General features: G+C 41.4%; 1 protein-coding gene across 1 annotated transcript in view; it reads left to right on the forward strand.

Annotated features, from left to right (window-relative positions):
- Positions 1-21,084, forward strand: part of RGS6 (regulator of G protein signaling 6) — a 241,913-nt gene that overhangs the window by 177,599 nt on the left and 43,230 nt on the right. The window contains exons 8-14 of the mRNA XM_005417659.3: positions 2,771-2,847; positions 5,733-5,814; positions 6,321-6,395; positions 7,722-7,820; positions 9,546-9,607; positions 13,994-14,104; positions 17,390-17,515. Coding sequence (XP_005417716.2) covers positions 2,771-2,847; positions 5,733-5,814; positions 6,321-6,395; positions 7,722-7,820; positions 9,546-9,607; positions 13,994-14,104; positions 17,390-17,515 — 632 coding nt within the window. The remainder of the gene's footprint in view (positions 1-2,770; positions 2,848-5,732; positions 5,815-6,320; positions 6,396-7,721; positions 7,821-9,545; positions 9,608-13,993; positions 14,105-17,389; positions 17,516-21,084) is intronic.

Genomic DNA, 21,084 nt, shown 5'->3' on the forward strand with positions numbered 1-21,084 from the left:
GGAACAAGATTGATGAATGTCCCTGGCTTTTCTGTGTCCCACAATTAAAGCATCTGCTGTATAATGAACCCTTCAAGACTGAAGCAAATTTCACAGAAGTTTTGCTTGGTGTCCTGTTTTCAGTTAGGAAATCCTGGTTTATATAGGAGATTTCAGCGCAGGAAAATGATAGATTTTCAGGCGTGCCACTGGGCAATTAAATTGTTGATGACACATTTTGTTACAAAAGTTCTCAGATATTAGACTTGGAACATTTTCTATATGCCATATGAAAAATATTACTGAACTTTATTTAGCGTGCATTTTCTGATCTGGAATTACTGTCAATGAAAACATCTCAAACTTTGGTGTCAGACTGCAGAGTGGAGAGGAGTGGGAAGATGGAGGCAGGAGGGGCAGGGCTGGGTATTTCTTTGAATACCAGCAGTGTAGTGCTCTGAGCAGCTAAACTTTTCTTTCTGTCATATTGACTTTCTTCTGTTTAATAGCTCAACAGTGTAATAACAGAATTTTATACATGGAGTTTTTTGTTAGAGAGTTTGTTTACAAAGTTGGACTTACATGGTCATGGTTATTACAATGAAAACATCTATGTTGCATATATTTTAGAGTGGGATTTTTTGGGTTTTTTTTTCCCAAGACTGAAGTTTTTCCTTCTTCCTTACCTTCTACATTTTGGAACATTTGTGCACGTGAAGAGATATGCCATTTGGTCGAGTGCAGAGCATGCAAAAATTTCCACTTATCTAGTCCACGCTGGAAATGCATTCCGACTTCCCAAGAGTTCCAATCTCAAACAAGCACAAAGGAAGGAATATAACAACCTGCATGCGCTTACATGTCCTTTTGCTGAGTTTTTTCCTCTGCATATTGTTGATTTCATTATTAAAACCATTAAAATTGCTCACATCCAACCAATTAAGTGTAAGTACTCCAAAGATCCACCATAAAGCCACAAAAAGCTGTTCAGTGGCACACACACTCCCACACACATGCAGTCAGGCTTTGGCTAAGTACTTTTGCACATTGTTGCCTACTGAGAGTAGCAATGCTCCAGTGATGGTAAATAATTAGATCTTGGCAGTATCTCATTTTTCTTGTGAATATTGCATTGCACAATTAGAGGTTACTTCTGCATTCAAACTTTGTTCTTTTAATTAGAGACGTTCAGATGAGAATGGCACCAACTCTTCTTAAGCATTATGGGAGCTGAAGCAGATCCAGCAAGGGATGTAAGCTCAGCACAAGTGAGAGAAACAGGTTTGCAGGAGTGAGAAGCAGTGCTTTTCATACCTTTGGAGATGCAGCATGAGAATGCTTCTCCATAGATATCAGCAGTGACCTGGGGCTTCAAGAGAATAGAATTTCATTTTTAGGTTCTGCTTGCAGCATTTACAGACAGTCCCCCAGCCCACACTTACGCTGATTAGAGCCAGGAGTCTTGATGATATCATTAAGCTTGTATAGTTGCATTCAGGTTTTTTATAATTGGTCAAACATAAGCACAATTCAAATATAGCTTCCATTGGTGATGTTTCATTGGCTTCAGCATATTTACTCCAGAGGGCACATGTGAACATAATTTAAAATAAAATAAAAATAATGGAAAAAATACCCACAAAAATTTGTGTTGCAGATAATTACAAGTTGTTGTTCTTTGTAGCCACAGTTAAGGAAATCATCACATTCAGTACAGCTGTAAATCGTTTGTTTAACTGCTTTCCTCCATATGTACAGACTGAAGCTGTTACATGGAGTTGATGGTAAAAGGGCCAAGCTTTATGCCTTTAAACTCTGTTATACAAGAGTTTAAAGTAACTAGTAGGAAGATTTCTTCTTGTATTGAAATGCATGTGCCTGAAAAAGTTTATTGAAGTAAAGGTGATAAGTATAAAGAGAACAAGAGTAGAACTACAAGTGTTTGTTTTCCATGTAAATTTGAAACAGTTAAACCAGCTGTAATGGAGAAGAGTGTCCTGTTAATTGTCTCGAAGTCCTCCTTTCTCGAGGAGGGTATGGAAGTGTAACTTCAGGGTGCAATTTAAGCCTGAAATTCCAGCCATGTTCTGAGTTTAACCTCAAGCTGTGATGAAGACACATCCACATCCAAATGTTCAGATCCCTACACTCCCTGGAATGGGTCTGGACCAGAGCTGTTACTTCAGGTGTAGAGCAAAACTGCATCTGGAGGCATTCTTTGCAGTAACTGTGTTCATTGTTCAGACAAACAAGCTATTTCCTTTTGTGAATCATCCTGGCAATCCCCAGCCTTCAGTACTGGGCAGCTGCATAATGCTCTCGGCAGTGACCAGGACTGAGCGAAGCAGGGGACCTCAGGCTTTGCACCTTCACAAAAGCCTGAAGAGAAGAGAACAGTGCAGAGGGGAGGGAAAGTGAGGATGAGAGGGAAACGTGCAGCTGGCAGCCATCTGCTATCAGAAATGAAAGTCATCGGCTTCACAAAGCTTCTCAGTGTTATCTTTTGGGAACAAGTCCATAATTTTTTTTCATACTAGAGCTCAAGCTGTCTTCATCACACTCCATTGCTTATCCCTGGCAGGTCCCTTTGGGTTGCAGCCCAAAAAGATGTGTTACAGCCTTGCTTTGCCTGCGCTATAGTTCACCTGAAACCAACACTAACTTCCATGTCTTTAGTTTCTCAGTTAAAAAAAAAAAGAATAAAATAAATATCCACCGTGCTAAATGTACTCTCAAGCAATTGTTGTAATTACAGGAATTAGTTGTTCTTACTAATTTCATCTTTTGTCAGGAAAACTTAGCAAGACTTCAGAGAGCATTCGCAAGAAAGTGGGAATTCATCTTCATGCAAGCAGAGGCCCAAGTGAAGTGAGTAATCCTGGAGCACTGAATTGCACCAGTATTTAGAGCTGTGAAGGGAAGGGGATTCTGAACAGATAAAACTTCTTTTTCAAAATCTTTACTGTGACTAAGCTCAGAAGGTGTTGGTGAATTTTAATCACTGGCAGACTAGAAACAGTAGAGAGCCAATTCTGAAGATCTTTGCCAGGAACTGAAAGATGGGTTTAATTATCTGCACATGGAAACACTGGTCTGGAGCTCCTAAGCCTGTATTCACCATGGGACCTTGGGTAATTTGCAAGCCCATTGTGCTTCTACATTTGTGGAGTATTTTTGTTTTGTATTAATAGAAAGAACAGAATTTTTTCATCTGTCTGTGTTAGTCTATGCTTGCAGAGTATTTCTGAGTCTAAAAATACTGTCACTTCCTTATGATTAAAAGGGTGGCATTTACAACAGGTATTTCTTCTCATCTTCCCTTGGGAAAGCAGTGTGAAGCCTCTTTATATTTTGAGTGTATTTTCATTACTGCTGGTAAATGGATATGGTCTAGGGTTTGTGTACTATTGTCTACAAACTAATACCTAAAACCCTGAGTGTCCATTTTGTGCATGCCATTGTCACTTATAAAGTGGAAAGGTTGATGAAGATGACACATGAGAACACCAGTACTGAATTGGAAGGAATTTGCACTTTCAGTATTAGATGCTAAAAAGTTAAGGAATACAATTTCTTGAAGGTGTGTCTTGAGGTATATGTCTCTATCTTTGATTAACCCTTTGGAATTTTGATACATTCTTTGCTTAATAACATTGCAATTATGTACTATTTAAATATATGGTAATTATCTTTTAAACTGCAGGGTAATTAAGGGATTTTTTTCCAACCAGAATAGCAGTGTTCCATTTGGAAGAGAAAATTAGAACTTAGGATAGCAATTGTACTTTCAGTTACTTAAAGGCTATTGCCAAGATTAAAAAAAAGTGTAAGTCGAAACAAAAGTCTGCATTCTATCTAAAACATATAATTATCACCTAAGAAAGAAATGTAAATATCAGACTCATTGTGATCACTGTTGGTTATTCATCTTTTCTTCATTCTGTTTTCTTTGAGGCATAAGCATGAACTGGCCACTATCAGCTTTTTTCCTGGCGAGTTTCAGCTTCTTGGTCCACAGTTCATGTGATGGTTCAGTCTTCAGGTTTCCAGAAAGGCAGGGATGGAATTCACATTGTAATTCACATTAACTAAAAGTTTAAGTTAACTAGAAAAGGGAGGGAAAAAATCAAAAATACCTGAAGACATTCCTCCTGCTTACCAAGTTTGCTTTGTTTTCCATGTTTTTGTTTGCACACAGGATTCCCATTGCTATACCCACATTGCTTCAAAAATTGCAGCCATAGAGCATCTAGCTGCTTTGGGTCTTCATAGTTTAAAATGTGAAATACTGATTTATCAGTAAGTCTGGAGATAGGAGCTGACTATCTGAGTTGAGCAGAAAGTGTCGATGAAGAGAATTCATGAAGCCTCCAAAGAGTCCCTTCAATTTGTGTGTGCTGTAAGATTGGAATAGGCTTCGCCTTCCCCCTTGGCCAGGTGTGAAGGACTCACTCAGAAAAGTAGTTTTGGCCTGGGTGTCCTCAGCGCAGTACAGCAGCTGCTCAGGCTTTGTGTGGGGACAGAGCTTGTGCCAGAACTTGTTCCTCATCTCTGCCTTGCAAGGGGGAAATCAGCTAGTGATGCCAAACTGTGGAGAATTTTGCCTTTTTCTGGGGAGGGCTGCTCATAAACTTCAGTTTTTCCCCCCTGGTTCCTATCCTCTTGGTAGATTTCTAGCACAGACTTAGCCAAGGGGCACTGCCCCTCAAAATCAAAAACAGACAGGAGAGAACCTGGTGGTCAGAAATCACAGCTGGCCTGGGTTTTTTTTCCTAACTGCTTTGATTCTCCTGGTGGCAACCAGTGGGAACCCAGCACAGGGACACAGAGCTTTACTCAGTTGTGCTCTGGAAGTGGAGGCATGGAGGTTGTTCCTCCGTCCATGTGCTTCTTCCAGTCCCTCTGCAGGTAGATCTTGCAAGCGGGTGCTGACTTTGTGCTCATGTGTAAAGCTGAGTGAGGTTCCAGATGTCACTTGCTCACTGCTGCCAAGAATTGCTTTGAACAACCTCTGGTGGCCTTTGGGCTGTGTGCTTTCAGTGAGTTGGTTCACTGGCTATATCAGGGCTGGAATTACAGAGTTCCTGTTGTGCCAGCTCAGTCATGTCTCTCTGAGGTGGGTGCTGGTTTGGGCCATGCAGCAAACTCACCTTTGGTCACCTGTGCTGTTACCCCTTGCTCTGCCAGTGTGGGGGCACACAGACAGAGGCAGTGTTTGAGTTGGAAGCTCTAAGGAGGATTGGCCACAAGTGCTGCCCATGCTGTTGCTGCTGGAAATGTCTGGGATAGATGCTCCTTTGCAATCTGTATTCATTGAGTGGTGCTGCTGGGGCATTTGGGTGCAATGGGTTCTCCTGATGGGGACTTCAGTTCGGCATCAGCCAGGAGCCTCACCTGGAGCAAACAGGTCCTGGTGGGTCTCCTGACACAGACAAAACTACAAACTTTCCCAGCCTGTCAAATCAGAGTACAGGAACAGGGTACCAGGAAAGATTTTCCTCACCAGATGAAAAACAGCTGTTAAATTTTTCTACATTAATAGGAAAATCTTTTTTGACCCATGTTGAAGTAAACATCAGTGTTATTTTGTTCATGGAATGTGCCCTTGCAAGTGCAAGTGCAACATCACTGTACAAAAAAGTTGATTTCTGAAATTTTTTGTCTTGGGGTTAAGAACCACAGCTAGGAACTATATAAAAGAAGAAAGCATGACTTGTACATTGACTCATACTTACTTATGCTTTTGTTTTCAGAATCGACAGGAAAAAGGATAAAACAGAAAGAAAGATTTTGGACAGCCAGGAAAGAGCATTCTGGGATGTGCACAGGCCTGTGGTAAAACTATTTTTGAATGAAGAGACTTTCCAGGTTTTGAGAGGAAAAGTTTTATTACTAGTAAATGCTTTATGCACAAAAACATTGCCCTTACAGTCACCACATTGATTTTCCTTGCAGTTCACAATGCACCAAGTGTCTGCTAGATTATGTGAGACATTCTGGACTTCTGTACCTATGGAACTGTTGATTTGGAAATATGTGAAAAATACAAACTTTGGAAAATTATTTACTGGGCTTATGAAAGAAAACCAGCTTACCCAGTTTGTCTCAGACTTCCTAGCAAAAGCTCCCCACTGTTAGCTATTTCCTTTTGGTGCCAAAGTTAGGAGTAAGCAGATTGAATGCTGACATGGCATCCTTGGGTATATGCAGTCTCTTGTTTAGCAAGAGTAACATAAACCTCAAGAAAGAGTTTTGGACAAGATCTAATAGTATATTTTATAAAGGTAAGTTAGGATAAAAATTCTTAACAGAGGAATAACACAGTTACCATCTCTTTTCAGCCAGGCTGTGTGAATACCACAGAAATGGACATTAGAAAGTGTCGCCGTATGAAAAACCCACAAAAAGTGAAAAAGGTCAGTTTGAGTTCCTCATTTTGGTTTTTTCTTGTTTGGAGTTAGTTTGGTTCACTGTTTTTGTTTTCTTTTAATGTAAATCATACTTGACACCTACTGTATATGAGACTTACCCAAGAGGAGCAAAAAAAAAGTGTTTTGGTAATACAAGTTATGTTTTGTTCTCCTTGGTGAATTTATTATTTCACTTTTACCAGCATAGTAAAAGTGGGTGATGGGTAGAGCTGAGAAGGGCATTAAGGATCTCTGTGTCCCAAATGTCTGATGGCTCTGCCGTCCCATAAAATTAAAAGAAACTGGCAAAAATACCTAGGTCCCCTTTTAAGAAATTATCTGGGCACAGATGAGGTGTTTACCTGCCTTAATCGTTTCAAAGGCTGGATCATTAGTAACTTGGGTGTCTTTGACTTCCAGCAAGTCTGAGCTCTTCTATGTATATGAATTCATATAATCAATTAGATTGAAGAAAACCATTAAGATCGGTGATTCAAAACCTTAACCTAACCAAGTCCTTCACTAAACTATGTTCCTATCTTTTAAATAGTTTCAAGAATGGTGACTCAGCAACTTCTATGGGCAGCCTTGTTCCAGTGCTTGATAACCATTTCAGAGAAGAATTTTTTCCTAATATCTAAGCCTCTCTTGGCACAGCTTCAGGCTGTTTCTTCTTATCACTTGTTATGTTTTTGGACAGAACACTGGACTCCTGAACTTCCATAAGTAGTTGAACTGCAGCAGAGCTATTCACGTGTCTATTAGAAATTTTACTGAAAAGCAAAAAGCACTAAACGAAAGGGCAAATGGTATTACTTTCAGTGCAGGTGTCTGTCCTGAAAATGAATGGCTACAGGTCAGTCTCCAGGATTTTGTTTAGAGAAGTTCATGTGACCCATTGACTTGACCTGGTTAAGCACTTTCTTCAATATGTAGTTTTACATCAAGAAATTAAATCAAATGAAGGCCAGTGGCATAGAATTAGGTTCTAGTATTTTCTTTTACTATTTGGTTCACCCCAGTGACAGCTCCCAGTGTTCATCCTGCAAGTGTTAGTGCACACAGCCTTCAGAGCTCCTAAAAATTATCATCTGCATTTAAACGTTCAAAATAAACTCTTCTCTTAACACACCTACAGGCCTTCCAAGTGCAGGCATCAGCAAGAATGGTCTGATCTGTAAATTTTGCTTGGGGCTGAATAATTACCTGTGTGGATATAAACAGTAGGAAATTGCTGGCCTGTTACCTTACTGCTTTGCATACTGCACCGTTCCTCATTGTGTAACAGAAAAATGCTGTAACCCCTTTGGTTTGTTCCTTGGTTCCTCACAGTCAGTGTATGGGGTTACAGAGGAGTCTCAGCCCCAAAGCCCTGTACACCTGCCCTCCCAACCGGTGCGCAAAACGACAAAAGAAGATTTCCGGAAGCAGGTAAGTAGGTGGTTGTATGGCAACTCTTCTGAGAACTGCTCCCAGAAAAAAGCCTAGAAAGGTACTGAGTGTCTTGGTTTGGAAAGACAGGAGTCTGCTAAGGAAGGCAGGAGCCTCCCCTGAAATGGAGAATGCAAACCCTCCCCACCCCTCCGAATTGCTGTAATTTTAAATTAAGGGAGGGGCTCTCAGGCAAAAAATATGGGAGCAGGAAATAACAGTTCCTTAATAGGGAAGAAAACAAAGAATAAAATAAACAATGCAGTCCACTAGAACAACACTGACAGAGTCAGAACCCAACCTGACACCCTGTTGGTCAGGGTGTTGGTGGTAGTCCGATTGAAAATGTGGCTGCAGTCCTGTGAAGTATCAGGTGTGGTTCTATTGGAGCAAGGAGGATCTGTAGAGAAGGATGTAGTCTTCCTCTGGAGATCCAGTGGAGGAAGAGGCAGCTGCTGTTCCTCTGGGGAATCTCGTGGAGAGGAACTGTGTTGGAGTTTCAGAATCTCAAAGTATATAGGAGTAGTAATGCTTGCCTCCTCCCTCTGGGTGGAGCATCTCACAATGGGATGTTACAGTTCTTATCAGTCATGCACTGATATTCAATAGCCTGTTATCAGCAGAGGTCCCCTCCCAAGGGAGGTGTGAATGTGGTCATTCAAAGAGAGAGATAAGGCAAACTGCCCACTTGACAAAGGTAATCTGCCATACAGATGGGAATAGAAAACGTCTTGCTTGCAATCTCAACACTGAGATACCAGCAAAACCAGTTCTATGTTTTACCTGTCCTTGATCCCTACATACTTATCCTTAATTCTCACTTATGTAAAGTATTACAAGTATTCATTGAGCAGTGCAGTTGTATGGTGATATGTATTATGAGTGACACTGACCTTTGAAACTACTTTTATTGTCTGTGGACCAGACACAGACAATAAGACAATAATTCCAGTTCACTGAGGATGTCTGAAAAGTGGACAGTGACAAAGGCCAGTGTAGCTGGGCACAGGCTTGGGATGAGTGGTGAGGAAAGGCATCGTTCAGTGCGTGACTGTTAGACTGTACAGTCAGAGCTTTTAGGAAACTAGGAAAAAGTTATTTGGACAATTATGCCAAGGAATGACCAGCCAACTCACACATCCTTGCACTGGCGTGAAGAGCTCTCTCTCAAAATTACTTTGAAGCAATAAGCAGCCTTCACTGAAAGACAAACAGGAATCACTGGATCAGCATTTTACTAATGCATCTTTAAACAAGTTTCTTAGGCAACCAGTTTTTGGGTGGTCTTCTGAACTAAGCCTGGATGCTACATTTCTTGAGCATTTTTATCATAGGTTGAAGAACTGGTTCATAGCAGAATGAAAGTGTGCTGTAAAATGTTACTGGTCTTGTGATGCCAGTCAGTAAGAGGAATGGGAGAGCAGAGTGTGTTTGTAAAAAGGAGATCATATTGTACCCTGAATAGTCTAGGAACCTTGGCCCCAAATATGTGTCTTTTCTACTTTCAGTTATGTCTTCTGAAGCTTCCCCTAGGGCTTTGCCTTTGGCAAGGGAGCCTGCTATTGGAAGCAGTTAATAAGCTTCTGATACCTAGGGAAGGGTCCCATTTCCTTCTGAATTACTCTCAAGCTGTTTGAAAAGAGAAATCAATAGTGTGTTGGGATATTGTCAGTGCATACTGCAGAACGCATAAATTGTTAATGTCCTTGTCGTCTCTCTCCTCAGATAACTTTTCTGAACATGCAGATAGAGAGACATTGTTTAAAGATGTCCAAAGTAGCAGAAAGGTGAGTATACCCGTTTTGATGATTTCCCATTCTTTCCTCATCTCCAGTTTGGCATTTCTAGAAACAAAGCAGGCAGCAAAGTGCAAAGGCTTGACCTCCTTTCTGTGCATCAATCCTTTCCCCTCCTTGACCAGCTGTGTGGGTGTCAGCCTGGCTGCTGACACTCCTGTACTCACTCTTCTGCCACTAAGCAAAAATAGGTGGGAAATGAGGACCTGTAATCTGCAAAAGAAAAGAAGAATTCATAAAAGAAAAAACCCTTGTGTGACTTGTTTCTCACCCCTTCACTACCCTGTGGTTTGTTTTTAGAAAAGTCATTCGTGTTTCAATTTGAAAATACCCTTTTCTTCCCCTTTTTGGCCGAATTCTCAGTGCTTATCCCTTGTTAGTCTGGCACAGCTCCAGGGAAGGAGCTGTGTTTGCATTTGTTGCACATAGTGTTCGCATCTCTGTTCCTACTGGGGTTGTAGGACCAGTTCCTGCTCCCACTTACATGTATATGAAACCCTTAGAGAAGTACTGGCGTTGTATCTGGACTACTCAAGGCAGTGTTTCAAGGAGTGGATTTCTAAGAAGCAAATCAAGGCACAATTTGACTTGCAGAATATTTTGTTTTGGTAGAAAAGTATGAATAGGTGAAGAACAAGCTCAAATTTAATTGACTATGACAGCTCATTTACTTAGGTACTTGTAAGTTATGCACATTTGCAGGGTAGTCACTGAGATGAAGGTAGGGGTAGCCATGCTCTTCAGTGATATCACTTTTAAAGCAAAACTGTGTTGAACATGAAGGATAGGATAAGGGCTGGTTCCTTCTAGAGAAATAATAGAGGAGTTTTTATTTCAGCAAAGCAAAATGGGAATACCCCATGAAATGTGCTTTGCAGTGCCTGCACCTGTAGTTAGCATGCTTGTACTAAACCAGGTAAATTAAATGGTGAGAGGCCCTATGTAAGTTCTTATTGGCTCATCAAGTTTAGCAATTAAAATGAAAATGTGTCCAATTAAAGAGAAAATATTCAGAGGTTCCCTGAAATCCTGCGTGCAATACATTGTATGATTAAAATGAGCCCATTTATATTTATGTTTTGGGCTTTTGGATCTTTTCAATTAAGAACATGTACTTTAAAAACAAAAAATTTATTTACAATGACCTTAATATACTGAGAGAGTAATACAGTAATAATTTTCCTGGTTTGAAAGGTTGTTTTTTTTTCTTTTTTAATTGGTCTCAAGTTGGAGAAGAAAATGTTGCTATCAAAACCTGTGCAAAATAATAATCAGGAGAAAAGTGAATAAAATGAGAATAGTAAAATTACAGAATGACAGAATAAGCTGAGTTGGAGGAGACCCACCAGGATCATCAAGTCCAACCCCTGCACAGGAGAGAGAGCCCCAAGAATCACACCATGTGCCTAAGAGCATTGACCAAACACTTCTTGAACTCTGGCAGGATTAGTGCCAGGACTGCTTCCCTGGGGAGGCTGCTCCAGAGCCCAGACACCCTCTGGGTGAAGAACATTATATTTCTAAATAATTATTAATAATTATAAAGAATGAAAATCATGGTTGTGATCTTTATTTATGAGGAGGTGTTTGGTCATGTGATGGCTTTGAATATTGATTTGAATATTGGCAATATTGATTTGAGAGTCCTGGGACTGATGTGGAGAGTGGTGGGAAGCAGCCTGGATGTGGAGCATTGCAGAGCAGGTAGGAGGGAAGCAGAGGAGCTGATGGGTCCAGTGGCTTTGCAGGGGTAGGGACTGGTGAGGAGGAATGAACACGGATGATCTGACTTGCACAATTGCCTGGAAAAAAAAACCTGTGCAGCCTTGAAAGCCCCATGGAAACACCAATTACAAGCACTAGGAACAAATTTCCTGTGTAAGGAGATGCTGTTATTATCAAATCAATTTTCAGGCCAGACCCTGCTCTTGGGACAGTTTAGGTGACAATGTGGCAGATCAGAGTACAGGAAATGACTTCTTGGCATCTACAGTCAAGCCTGACAGTGGCACCACCTGCCACTTTTTCAGTATAGCACAAAGGCACTTTCAGAGAGGATGAGGGAAGTAACAAGGAACAAATAAATCAGGAAGCACTAAGTCAAACAAGTTATAGGAACAAGATATAAATTGTTTCAATAGTAATAGATCAATTGTATTTATTTTACATTAATTCACACTATTCTTGGGATAGCCTTTGTCTGTCAGTAGAGGAAGGCTCTCCAAAGGATATCTCCAGCTTCTGTGAGATAAATGCTCGCTGCTAAAGATTTTCTTCCCCTTCCTCCCTGTTCTGCTTCCAGGAGTAGATCTGTACCTACTGTGGGAACAGGCATCCCTCAGATGCTTCACATACCTTGGGAAGTGTCTTTCTTCCACATCCTTTCTCCCCACTTGGGACCTGTGCACTGTCAGTTTTAACCACTGAGCTTTGAGAACTGTTGAGCAAAACTATCAATATATTCTACCTATTATTTTCCCTGACTGCATTGTGCAGTGTTAGTACAATTTCATTAGACATGGCATCACTGAAATGCCTGGGGAAAAATGAGCATCTTCCTACCAGAAGCAATCTCAGTTCCCTAGATGAAAATTTGTGCTATTCTTTCAGCTTCTCATCAAAGTTCCTGTGAAGGCTCAGCAGGCCCCTGTGATTGAGAGGCAGTTGGGTTCTCAAGGCAAGCTCCACACCCTTCAGTCAGCTGTTCCTACCACCTCTTCTACCGGGTATTCAGTTTATCACCCAAAAGGCCAGGTTTGCATTTTGACAGAAATGCTTTTCCTTAGGAGTCCCCTGCTTCTAGCCTCCTGTAGACAATGAGACAATGATTCTGCTGCTGCCATTATACTGAATCAGCAAAATGTACTTAGAAATTCCCCCTTGTTTCATTTTTATTTTTTCCCCCTTTCTTTTTTGCTAGTACTTGTACTGGCACCTCTGATGTCTTCTTATTATTTTATTAGGAGCAATTCAGGTTTCACAGCAGCTATCTCCTGATTGATCCTTTTTGGCTTTTTTTTCTTTTTTAACCAATCCACTCTTTCATTGATGTCCAAGGGACTGCTGCTGCTCTGTGAAATTGGACGCTGCTCCCTCCTCCAACCCTTGACCCACAGCAGTCATGAAATGTAATTAATGAAATGAGATGAGACAGCCCCGAGTGCCCTAAGGGGCAATGGGAACCTGCTGTGGTTACAAAAGGGTATGATTTTAATGCCTCATGATAAGAGCTAGGACAAACAAAAAGAAATAATTACTGTAGAGCAGTTCAGAGAAACTTTCTGCCTTTTATGACCCTTTGTTTGCAGGGTTTTTTCATTCACCTGCCTTTTTGAGATGTGAAGGACCAGAGGTAAAGTTTAGCAGGGACAATCACAGTGCAAGTACATTGGTTGTTCAGTATGATGAGACACAATTAACTTAGTTAATTACTTGGCAGATGTAGGCAAAAAATAAAGTGCCTTAGAGTTTTTCCAGTATAGACTAGAAGAAATGTATTTTGATTTATTTCATATTTGCTGTCTTTGTTTTCTAAAAATGCGCCCCTAGCCCCAACCCCAGTGGAATTCCTGAATCATTTATGCAAGCAGACACAGTTCTTTCCCCAGAAAGCTCTTTGAATCTCATCCTAGTGAGGATTAGAGGCTATGTGCCTTAACTGACTCACCATGAAGCAAGCCAATGTAAAGGCCAGGGGTTTTTCCAACATGCATATTATTTACTATTCTCTAAGTTAATTATTACTGTTGAAGTATTTTACAATAGTGCTGTTAGACTAAATACTATACCAGCATAACTCAAAAATTATCTATAGGCAAAGCTTTGATGTTTAGGACTATGATCCTCCAAAGATTTAAGCATATTCTTAGCTGCAGCCCATGACCCTGTTTAGGTGAGTTTCTCATAGTGCATAAATTTATGTGGGTGCATAAGTTTGCAAAAATGAAAAGGATGAGAGGCAATAGTAACACGCAGCAAATGAACAGGGTGACACATACATCATATTCCTCCCATGGCTCTCTGGGGGAAGTCCTGCCATAATAATCCAGTTGTTGCCTCATCAGGTTTTTTGGGGGCATCTCAACAGAGACAAGCTGGAGGAAAATGCTGCTATTGAGGAAAATACTGCAGTGAGCTGGTGGGTGTTTGCAGAGAAATTCTTGCATGCATCATCCCTGGGAAAAGAGTCTCCTGTGATTGCTGAGAAACTGACTAATCCCTTTAAATAAAAAGAACCACACACAAAAACAAAACAAAAAAACACCACCAAAAAACCCCAACCAACAGGATAAAAAGAAAAGCTGTACTTTTCTGACATGTGACTAAGCATTCAAACCCTTTCTTTATTCTTTTTTTTTCCTTTTTTTCCCCTGCCAGTTTAATAGCCTACACAGAGCAGTATGTGGAATATGACCCCTTTATAACTCCTGCTGAGCCTTCCAATCCCTGGATAAGTGATGATGCAGCACTGTGGGACATTGAAATGAGGTAAAAATTAATTGGTAGTTTTAACTAATGTGAGAGTTGCCTTGCCATTTTGTTTATATGCTCTTCACACTGCCCTGTTTGGAAAGGAAGTTGTATGTCTGTACTACAAGATTCAAGAACATAGCTAAAGTTTATCACTGGTATCTGTGAATTATTCAGCCCTTCCACTTTTATATGACTTGATGTATGGGACTTTGTAAGTCAGGTAGTCGATGTTCTCATACCTGTTGAGCACATGCACAGACTCAGGTCTAGGAGCCTAAAGCTGTAGGATGCTGCTAAGACAAACTTGTTCCAGCACATCTCATTTGACCCTTTGGAGCCTGCTCTTCCCAGCTGCAATGCTCCAGCCCTGCTCTTGTCATGAAATCCCATGAAAGATGCTGCTGGAAAAATGGGATGAGTTATAAGTGGTGGCCATTGCTGCTGTGCAGAGTGAGTTTGGCACAGAATAGTGTAGCTCACATGTGATGTGTGAGACTTGGCAGCTCAGAATTGTAATAGGTTGGGTTTGGGCCTCACCTGTTGGCTTGTCTCTGTTATGGTGTCAAATAGATGGAAAGAGGGAGGAATGTCTGGAGGATATTCAATGCCTTGCACCTTAGAGAGTTTCTCAAACCGACCCCCCCACCCCCCAAAAAAAAACCCAAAATGAAACAAACAAAACCAACAAGGAGAACAGTGCAGCAGAGATCATGTTTTGCCCATGTGATGCTGGTGCAAGGGAAGTCTGGTCTGTGTCTTTGTCTCTTGCCCTCACAGGCTATCCACAATCCTCGTAAAGGGGCTCGAATTGTCCTGCCTGCCACTATGCCTGACAGCTCCCACAGCAAATTTGAATGGAAATCCTGTGCCCCATATTACCTTCACTACTCAATCACATCCTGTGGCAAACAACTGCAAGGGCTCAGCAGCTTCTCCAGTGTTTAGTTGCTGCCATTTGACACCAAATCTGAACTTGGAGTTCACTTTAGCAAATCTTTGATAAGGGAATGCCAAATCTAATCCTGTGTATTCTTGAATAATAATTTAGAGACATTATTGGCCTAAGAAAACTGATTCATAGGGAATCAGTGTTCCAGGAAAAGGACAAGATTTTTCCCCATTTAAAAACCAAGTAGTCTGGGACATGAAAGTTGTTTTCACCTGCTTCTCTGGTAGTCACAGAAATCCATTATTTTCCTAACCTCTGCCCCTCTTCACATAATTTAAGTATATGGTTTTTTTTTTCTTAGCTAGTTTCTCTCATTTTTTCCATCCTCCCTAGTAGGACTAGTACCAGATACAGCCCTTGCAAAATACTGCTCTGTAGAAACCCTCACCCACAAGGTAATCCAGGCATCCATTATTTCTGCATCTGTTGACGTAGCTGCAAATCCCAGAAAAGCTGTCTGTGTCCCTGAAGAATACAATTAACCTGATGTCACAGCCTTATAGGAATTTAAAATAAATGCTTGGCTTCTGCTATGATTTCAGAGTTAAGGAAGGTGATTTTCCTGCAGGTGAAAAAGAGAAAACTGTAGTGTGGGGAGATGGAAAAACAAACAGCTATGTATTTCCATTTTATACTCTGTTGTAAAAAAACAAACTGCATCTGCATCTAGTTGCAACTTGCATGAATAATTAAATGATCTCCAAGATCCCCTTGTGTTGCCTGCAAAGCTGTTTCCTCAGTTAGGAGGGCAGAGCCCTTGTGCAGGAAAACAAAGAGCCTCTGACCGCCAGTGGCAAGGCTGGCTGCTGAGTATGGGCAGCCCTGTGGCACTGGAGTTCATCCTCCATGGCAATCAGGACTCAGGAAATGCCATGGAAAGCATTCCGTTTTAGACAGCACTTTGGCCTTTTTTTTGTGTGTGCCAGAACATTGTATAGCGGCAAGAAGAGCAGGTACAGATCTCTGTATTCAGCATGAAATTCCCTGAGCGTAGATTGTGCAGGGCTCTGCACAAGCATGGCTTTTGTGTCCCGATGGCCAGGCTGGTTCGTGTAACAGGTAGGCTGGATCTGCACCTTTGTCTGCAGCACTGCTGGCTCCTGAGGGAGCGCAGGAGGAGCCATCCAAAGTGTGCTGCTCCTCAAATGAGGACATGCCTATCAATTTTGCTTAGCCTTTACACCAAGAGAAAATGAAAGCAGGCATTTTATTTACCCCTTTGGCTTATTTGTCTTCAGCACAGATCGCCACTGTCCCCTAAGGCTCCGTGATTAGGAATCGCTGTGGACATGAGGAGACACATAGTTTAATAGATATGTACTGTTAACAATGGCTCTGCTGTCACACATGGGAGCAGCTGAGCTGTGTTCTAATGGTTGTCTCATAGTATGACGCCATCACACCAGAAGCTTTCAAACACTTTGTGAGCCCAGATTACGCTCTGATGCAGGCTGTCTCATAGGATCCTCGTTGTGATTCCCAGGCACCACCTCTGCCCATAGGCATCTCTGTAACATATCTGGCGATTCAAACAACAGCTTATGTAAGTTGGCTGTGTTAAGAAATAATTAAGGAGAAAGGTTACTGGTGATTTTGGGTGCCTCTGAATCTCAGTATCCCAGCTGAGATACAAAATAAAAGTCTGATTATCATGGAGAGTAGGAGAAAGATGCTTTTTAGTCTTCTGAGACTTAGGCATGCAAAAATCAGAGGCACTAAAAAATGAAAGACCACAAACCAGTAATCATTTTAGATACTTTGCCTGCACTGCTTCTTAGTGGAACGGCTTTTCTAATGCAAATGTGGATCTGAAAATCTGAAGCCAGTTCCAAATGACCAGGCAATACTGTGTGGGACACAAGGAGATGCTCTGGAGCTCACCAGTGAACCAGGGAACATTGCTGGGAAATTTCTATCTTGATGCATAAGAAATCCTAAGGTACATTTGAGGAGATATGCAAGAAGTGCATAATGGTATGGTATTAATATAAATGGTATATCCATTTAGGCATGGTATGCTGTTCTTCCAAATGAAACCTACCAGAAATTGCTCTGAAAATCATATCATTCACATTCTCTCTTATTTCACCATGTATGTAGCACCCAAATAGCGTCCTTTAATGATTCAAATGATGTAACAATTCAAAGTCCTCCAGTTGCTTTAATGTTGATCCTAGTCTTTATAGGGTTTTTTTTGTTATTTGCTAACCTGTATTTCTGAAAAATCTTGAGAAAAAAACAACATCTCATCTAATAATCTTCCTCCCTTCACTTAGCAGAAACAGCAGCAGCTGCTTGGACAGCAGGCAGAGATGCACATTCCATCTGTTTTTCTCCTTCTCTCCAAACAGCAAAGAACCCAGTCAGCAGCGTGTGAAAAGATGGGGTTTCTCCATGGATGAGGTGCTGAAGGACCCCGTAGGACGAGACCAGTTCCTTCGTTTCCTGGAATCAGAATTCAGCTCAGAAAACCTCAGGTGAAACCTCTTCTGACTTGACTAAATGAATGGGCCTGATCCTATTCTCTTGCATAGGTGAAATGCAATGTTTGGTGTGTCTTGCTAAAATACCCATTTGAATAAAGATGAGAATGGCAGGGTTTGGCCCATAGCACTGCTACAGACGCCTATACTAGACCCATGTGAGTAATCTCAGAAGCAGTGTTTAGCAGAGCCAATGCTGTCAGGTATCTTCTGCATGTAAGGGCTTGCAGACTTGTGTGATGTGAGGGGATGCAGCACATTGCTCCTGAGCCCCCTAACAATATATAGGATTTACGTGTCTCTGTGTGGGCAGGGCCTGTGGGAGGGAAACAGTATGGATATCATGTGGCTATGAACTTTGCAGTTCTTAGTTGCAGTCAGGTTTGCAACAACTACTTTTAATTTTGGCATGTGCTAACTGTCCAACCACTTATCTCACCTTAACAGGACTCTCTGTGTGGGGATTCTTGAGTACCTGACTTCTCAAGTTGTGAAGAAGTCAAAACTACTATTTATGCACATGATCCTACATCAGGCTGACAGCCAGTAAACCCCATTTTATTACTGAATAACACTACAGAGTTGCTGTAGTGGTGCTGTGGTTGTGTATCAGCACAAGGATGGGTAAAGGGACAGGTTCTTGTGGGTTTTTTTTGGGGGCAGTCATGTTCCAGAAGGCTGAGTGAGCATTTGCAGGGAAGGCCAGAGAAGCTTGAATGTTCACTGACAGAACTGTGCCCACTCTTGGGCTGAGGAAATCTACTGTCAGTGATCTCAAAGTCAGTCCAGCTTTGGCCTTTGGTTGTAGTGAGCAGGCTTGATGTTCTCTTTTTACAGCAGATAAGAACCTGACTGCACTGCCTTTTTTAGTTATGGTTTTTTCATTCTATTTCATTTAGAAAATAAAATACATTACTAAAGCGTGTGAACAATTGTCACTGTAGTGCAGTTGGCTAGCCTGCAAGACCTGAAAGAGGAATTCCCCAGAAAGTGATTTTTTATGATATTGGAACTTACGATCCCATTTATCAGGGATCCAAGGAGAAGTACTAAAAGCATGCCAGCAGCAAAACAATGAAAACTCAATGCACTTTATTGTTTTGAAAAATCTGAAAGATAACCTGTAAGAAAACAAGAGAGTGTTACTAATTACACAAATGAGCTTGAAATTTTATTGCTCAACCGGTACTGAACTTGCATATGCTTACTGCAGTTATGTACAGCAACACTCATTTGCAATTAAATTGTAGTGATGAAGTGCAAAATTAATATACTGTATTAGAATACTCTTCAAATTAGTGCTCTGAAATTAATCTGGAGTTGTGCTAATGAAATCCAGCAGGTTTTATGACTAGCGTCTGTCTCCCATGTTCATCCTACTCCAACAAATGGAGAAAGTTTGATTATGAGGAGGCAAACTTGTACCTTCCTTGGTCAGCCAGAGCTGCTCCTCCTGCTGATGCACATTCTCTTTGATTTTGAGATGTAGTGAAGGGAGCTGGCAAAATCAGTGGGCTGGCATAGGAAGGTTAAATCCTGCCTCCTTTGTGGAAGACGTTGGCATCATTCTAAGTATGGGAACTTTGCTGTCATTCTTATGGTATCATTATGGTATTGGCTTACATGATATTATTATCTCATATTGGATACATTAGCAAGCCTGCTTAAAGCTTTAAATAAAAGGATGCAAAAGCAGAAATATTAATGAAAAAACCTGGAATAGAGTGAATTATTAGTAGTGATGCTAGAGAGAAGAAGGGTTCAGGTGAGGCAGAGAAAGCTCCTTAATGCTCACTAGGAGTATGTACCATAAAAAAAAGCAACTGCTGGATGCTTACACATGCAAGCAAAATCTAAGTTACACTCAACAGCAAAGTTGGGATCTGCCTCACCTAAGCCAACAGCTCAGAAGCACATGCTTTCTTTTTATGAAGTATCCTTTTAGAGAGAGAAGCTGAAGAGGAGTCAGTGAATCACCTGAGAAGGATTTGTTCCGGCTTGAAGTGGAAACAAAACTAAAAGCGCCTAAATTACACTAGAAAGCACCCATCTCTTGTTATCATAAACCTGGAGAGAGTGATTCAAATAAGTGCATGGCAGACAACTACAGTAAAATGACACACATCCCACTCAAACCCTGGGAAGGTGTAAGAAATTTTTTGAGAGCACAGCACTTAGCACCTTGCTAGAAAAGTAACATACAGATTAACAAAAGTTAATGTTCTCTCAACTCTCTTCCCAGGAACTACACAGACACCTTGGAACTGTGTCAGCAGGGATGTATTATCTCTTGGGAGTGCCAGTAGGATCTTGGGAGTATCTTTAGGATTAACACTGGCCAGAGCCCTATAAGCTGTTGAATTTAAGGCAGATCTGAGAAATTTACTGCTGGAAAACCTAGAAATTCATGGTAGCACTATAAAAGACTTTGTGAATTGTGTGCTTGAGAATGCCTTAAAATGAATGTAATTCAGTAATACAGCAAGGGGACCAAATTCAGCTTTCATACCTTGTGGTGCGAGTCCCAAATCACAGAGCTGATGGTGGTGGGGTATTTCCATCTCTTCCTAGCTGAGAAAAATTGGTCCCGGTGGGGGCCTTGGGTGAGGCACTGCCAGAGATAGCAGCAGACTAGACTCGATGACCTCCTAGATCACCTTCCAGCTGTGTGTCTGTGTTCTAATAAACTTGCAGGATCTTGTCCACCAGTCTCCTGGGCTTGGCTGAGCCCTGTAACTTACTTATTTATTGGCTGTCCATTATTTATGTGGGAGCAGGAAAGCCAGTCAGTTGGGTATTTCTCTCTGTTTTTATTTTAACTCTTTTCCTTGCTCTGTTTTCTTTCTCCTCTCTGTTGTTATCTTTCATCTACAATTTGTTTTGACTTGGGTGATTTTTGAAGTACCCAAAATATAGCTAACAAAATGCCAAATTTAAAACCAAATAAATAAGAAAGGATAAGAAAAGAAAGGGCACCAGAAAGTTATTATACATTTTTTATGACCTGGGAACCTTCTGAGACATCTTGAGATTGCTGAGATACTCATTTAGCTGGTGGATTGAATTTCCCACTCCCCCTCCCAACTTTTAAGAGTGTCAGCTGGAAACAACAAAGTGGGAATATGGGACATGGGAATTTCACCCGAAGGGAAAGGAGGCTGCACACCTGTTTATAGACCTCAGTGGGAAACACCTGACACTTGGTGGGAATGTACTGTGGAGCTGGCAGTGCATGGATGCAGGCACCTTGGGCCTTATCGCTTGTGAGCATATGTGATATGGAGATTGCGGGAAAGGAGTTCTACCTGCAGAAAATGTTTATAGCTTGCATGACTCTTAATGGCTGAAACTTGTTGCCAGGTTCCCCTCGCCCAGTTTTCATCAGGAAGAGTGAAATTCAGGCAGTGGAGAGAGCTCAAAAGCCCCTGTTCCCTAAATAAAGAACGTTCCCGCAGCAGCTCCGAGGCAGTGCCAGCGCCGGAGGGCTAAGCCGGGATGGGGCGGGCAGAGCCGGGATGGGGCGGGCAGTGCCGGGCGGTGCGGGGCAGTGCCGGGCGGTGCGG

The sequence above is a fragment of the Geospiza fortis genome, unplaced genomic scaffold (assembly GCF_000277835.1).
Source record: "Geospiza fortis unplaced genomic scaffold, GeoFor_1.0 scaffold54, whole genome shotgun sequence".
NCBI classification, from domain to species: domain Eukaryota; kingdom Metazoa; phylum Chordata; class Aves; order Passeriformes; family Thraupidae; genus Geospiza; species Geospiza fortis.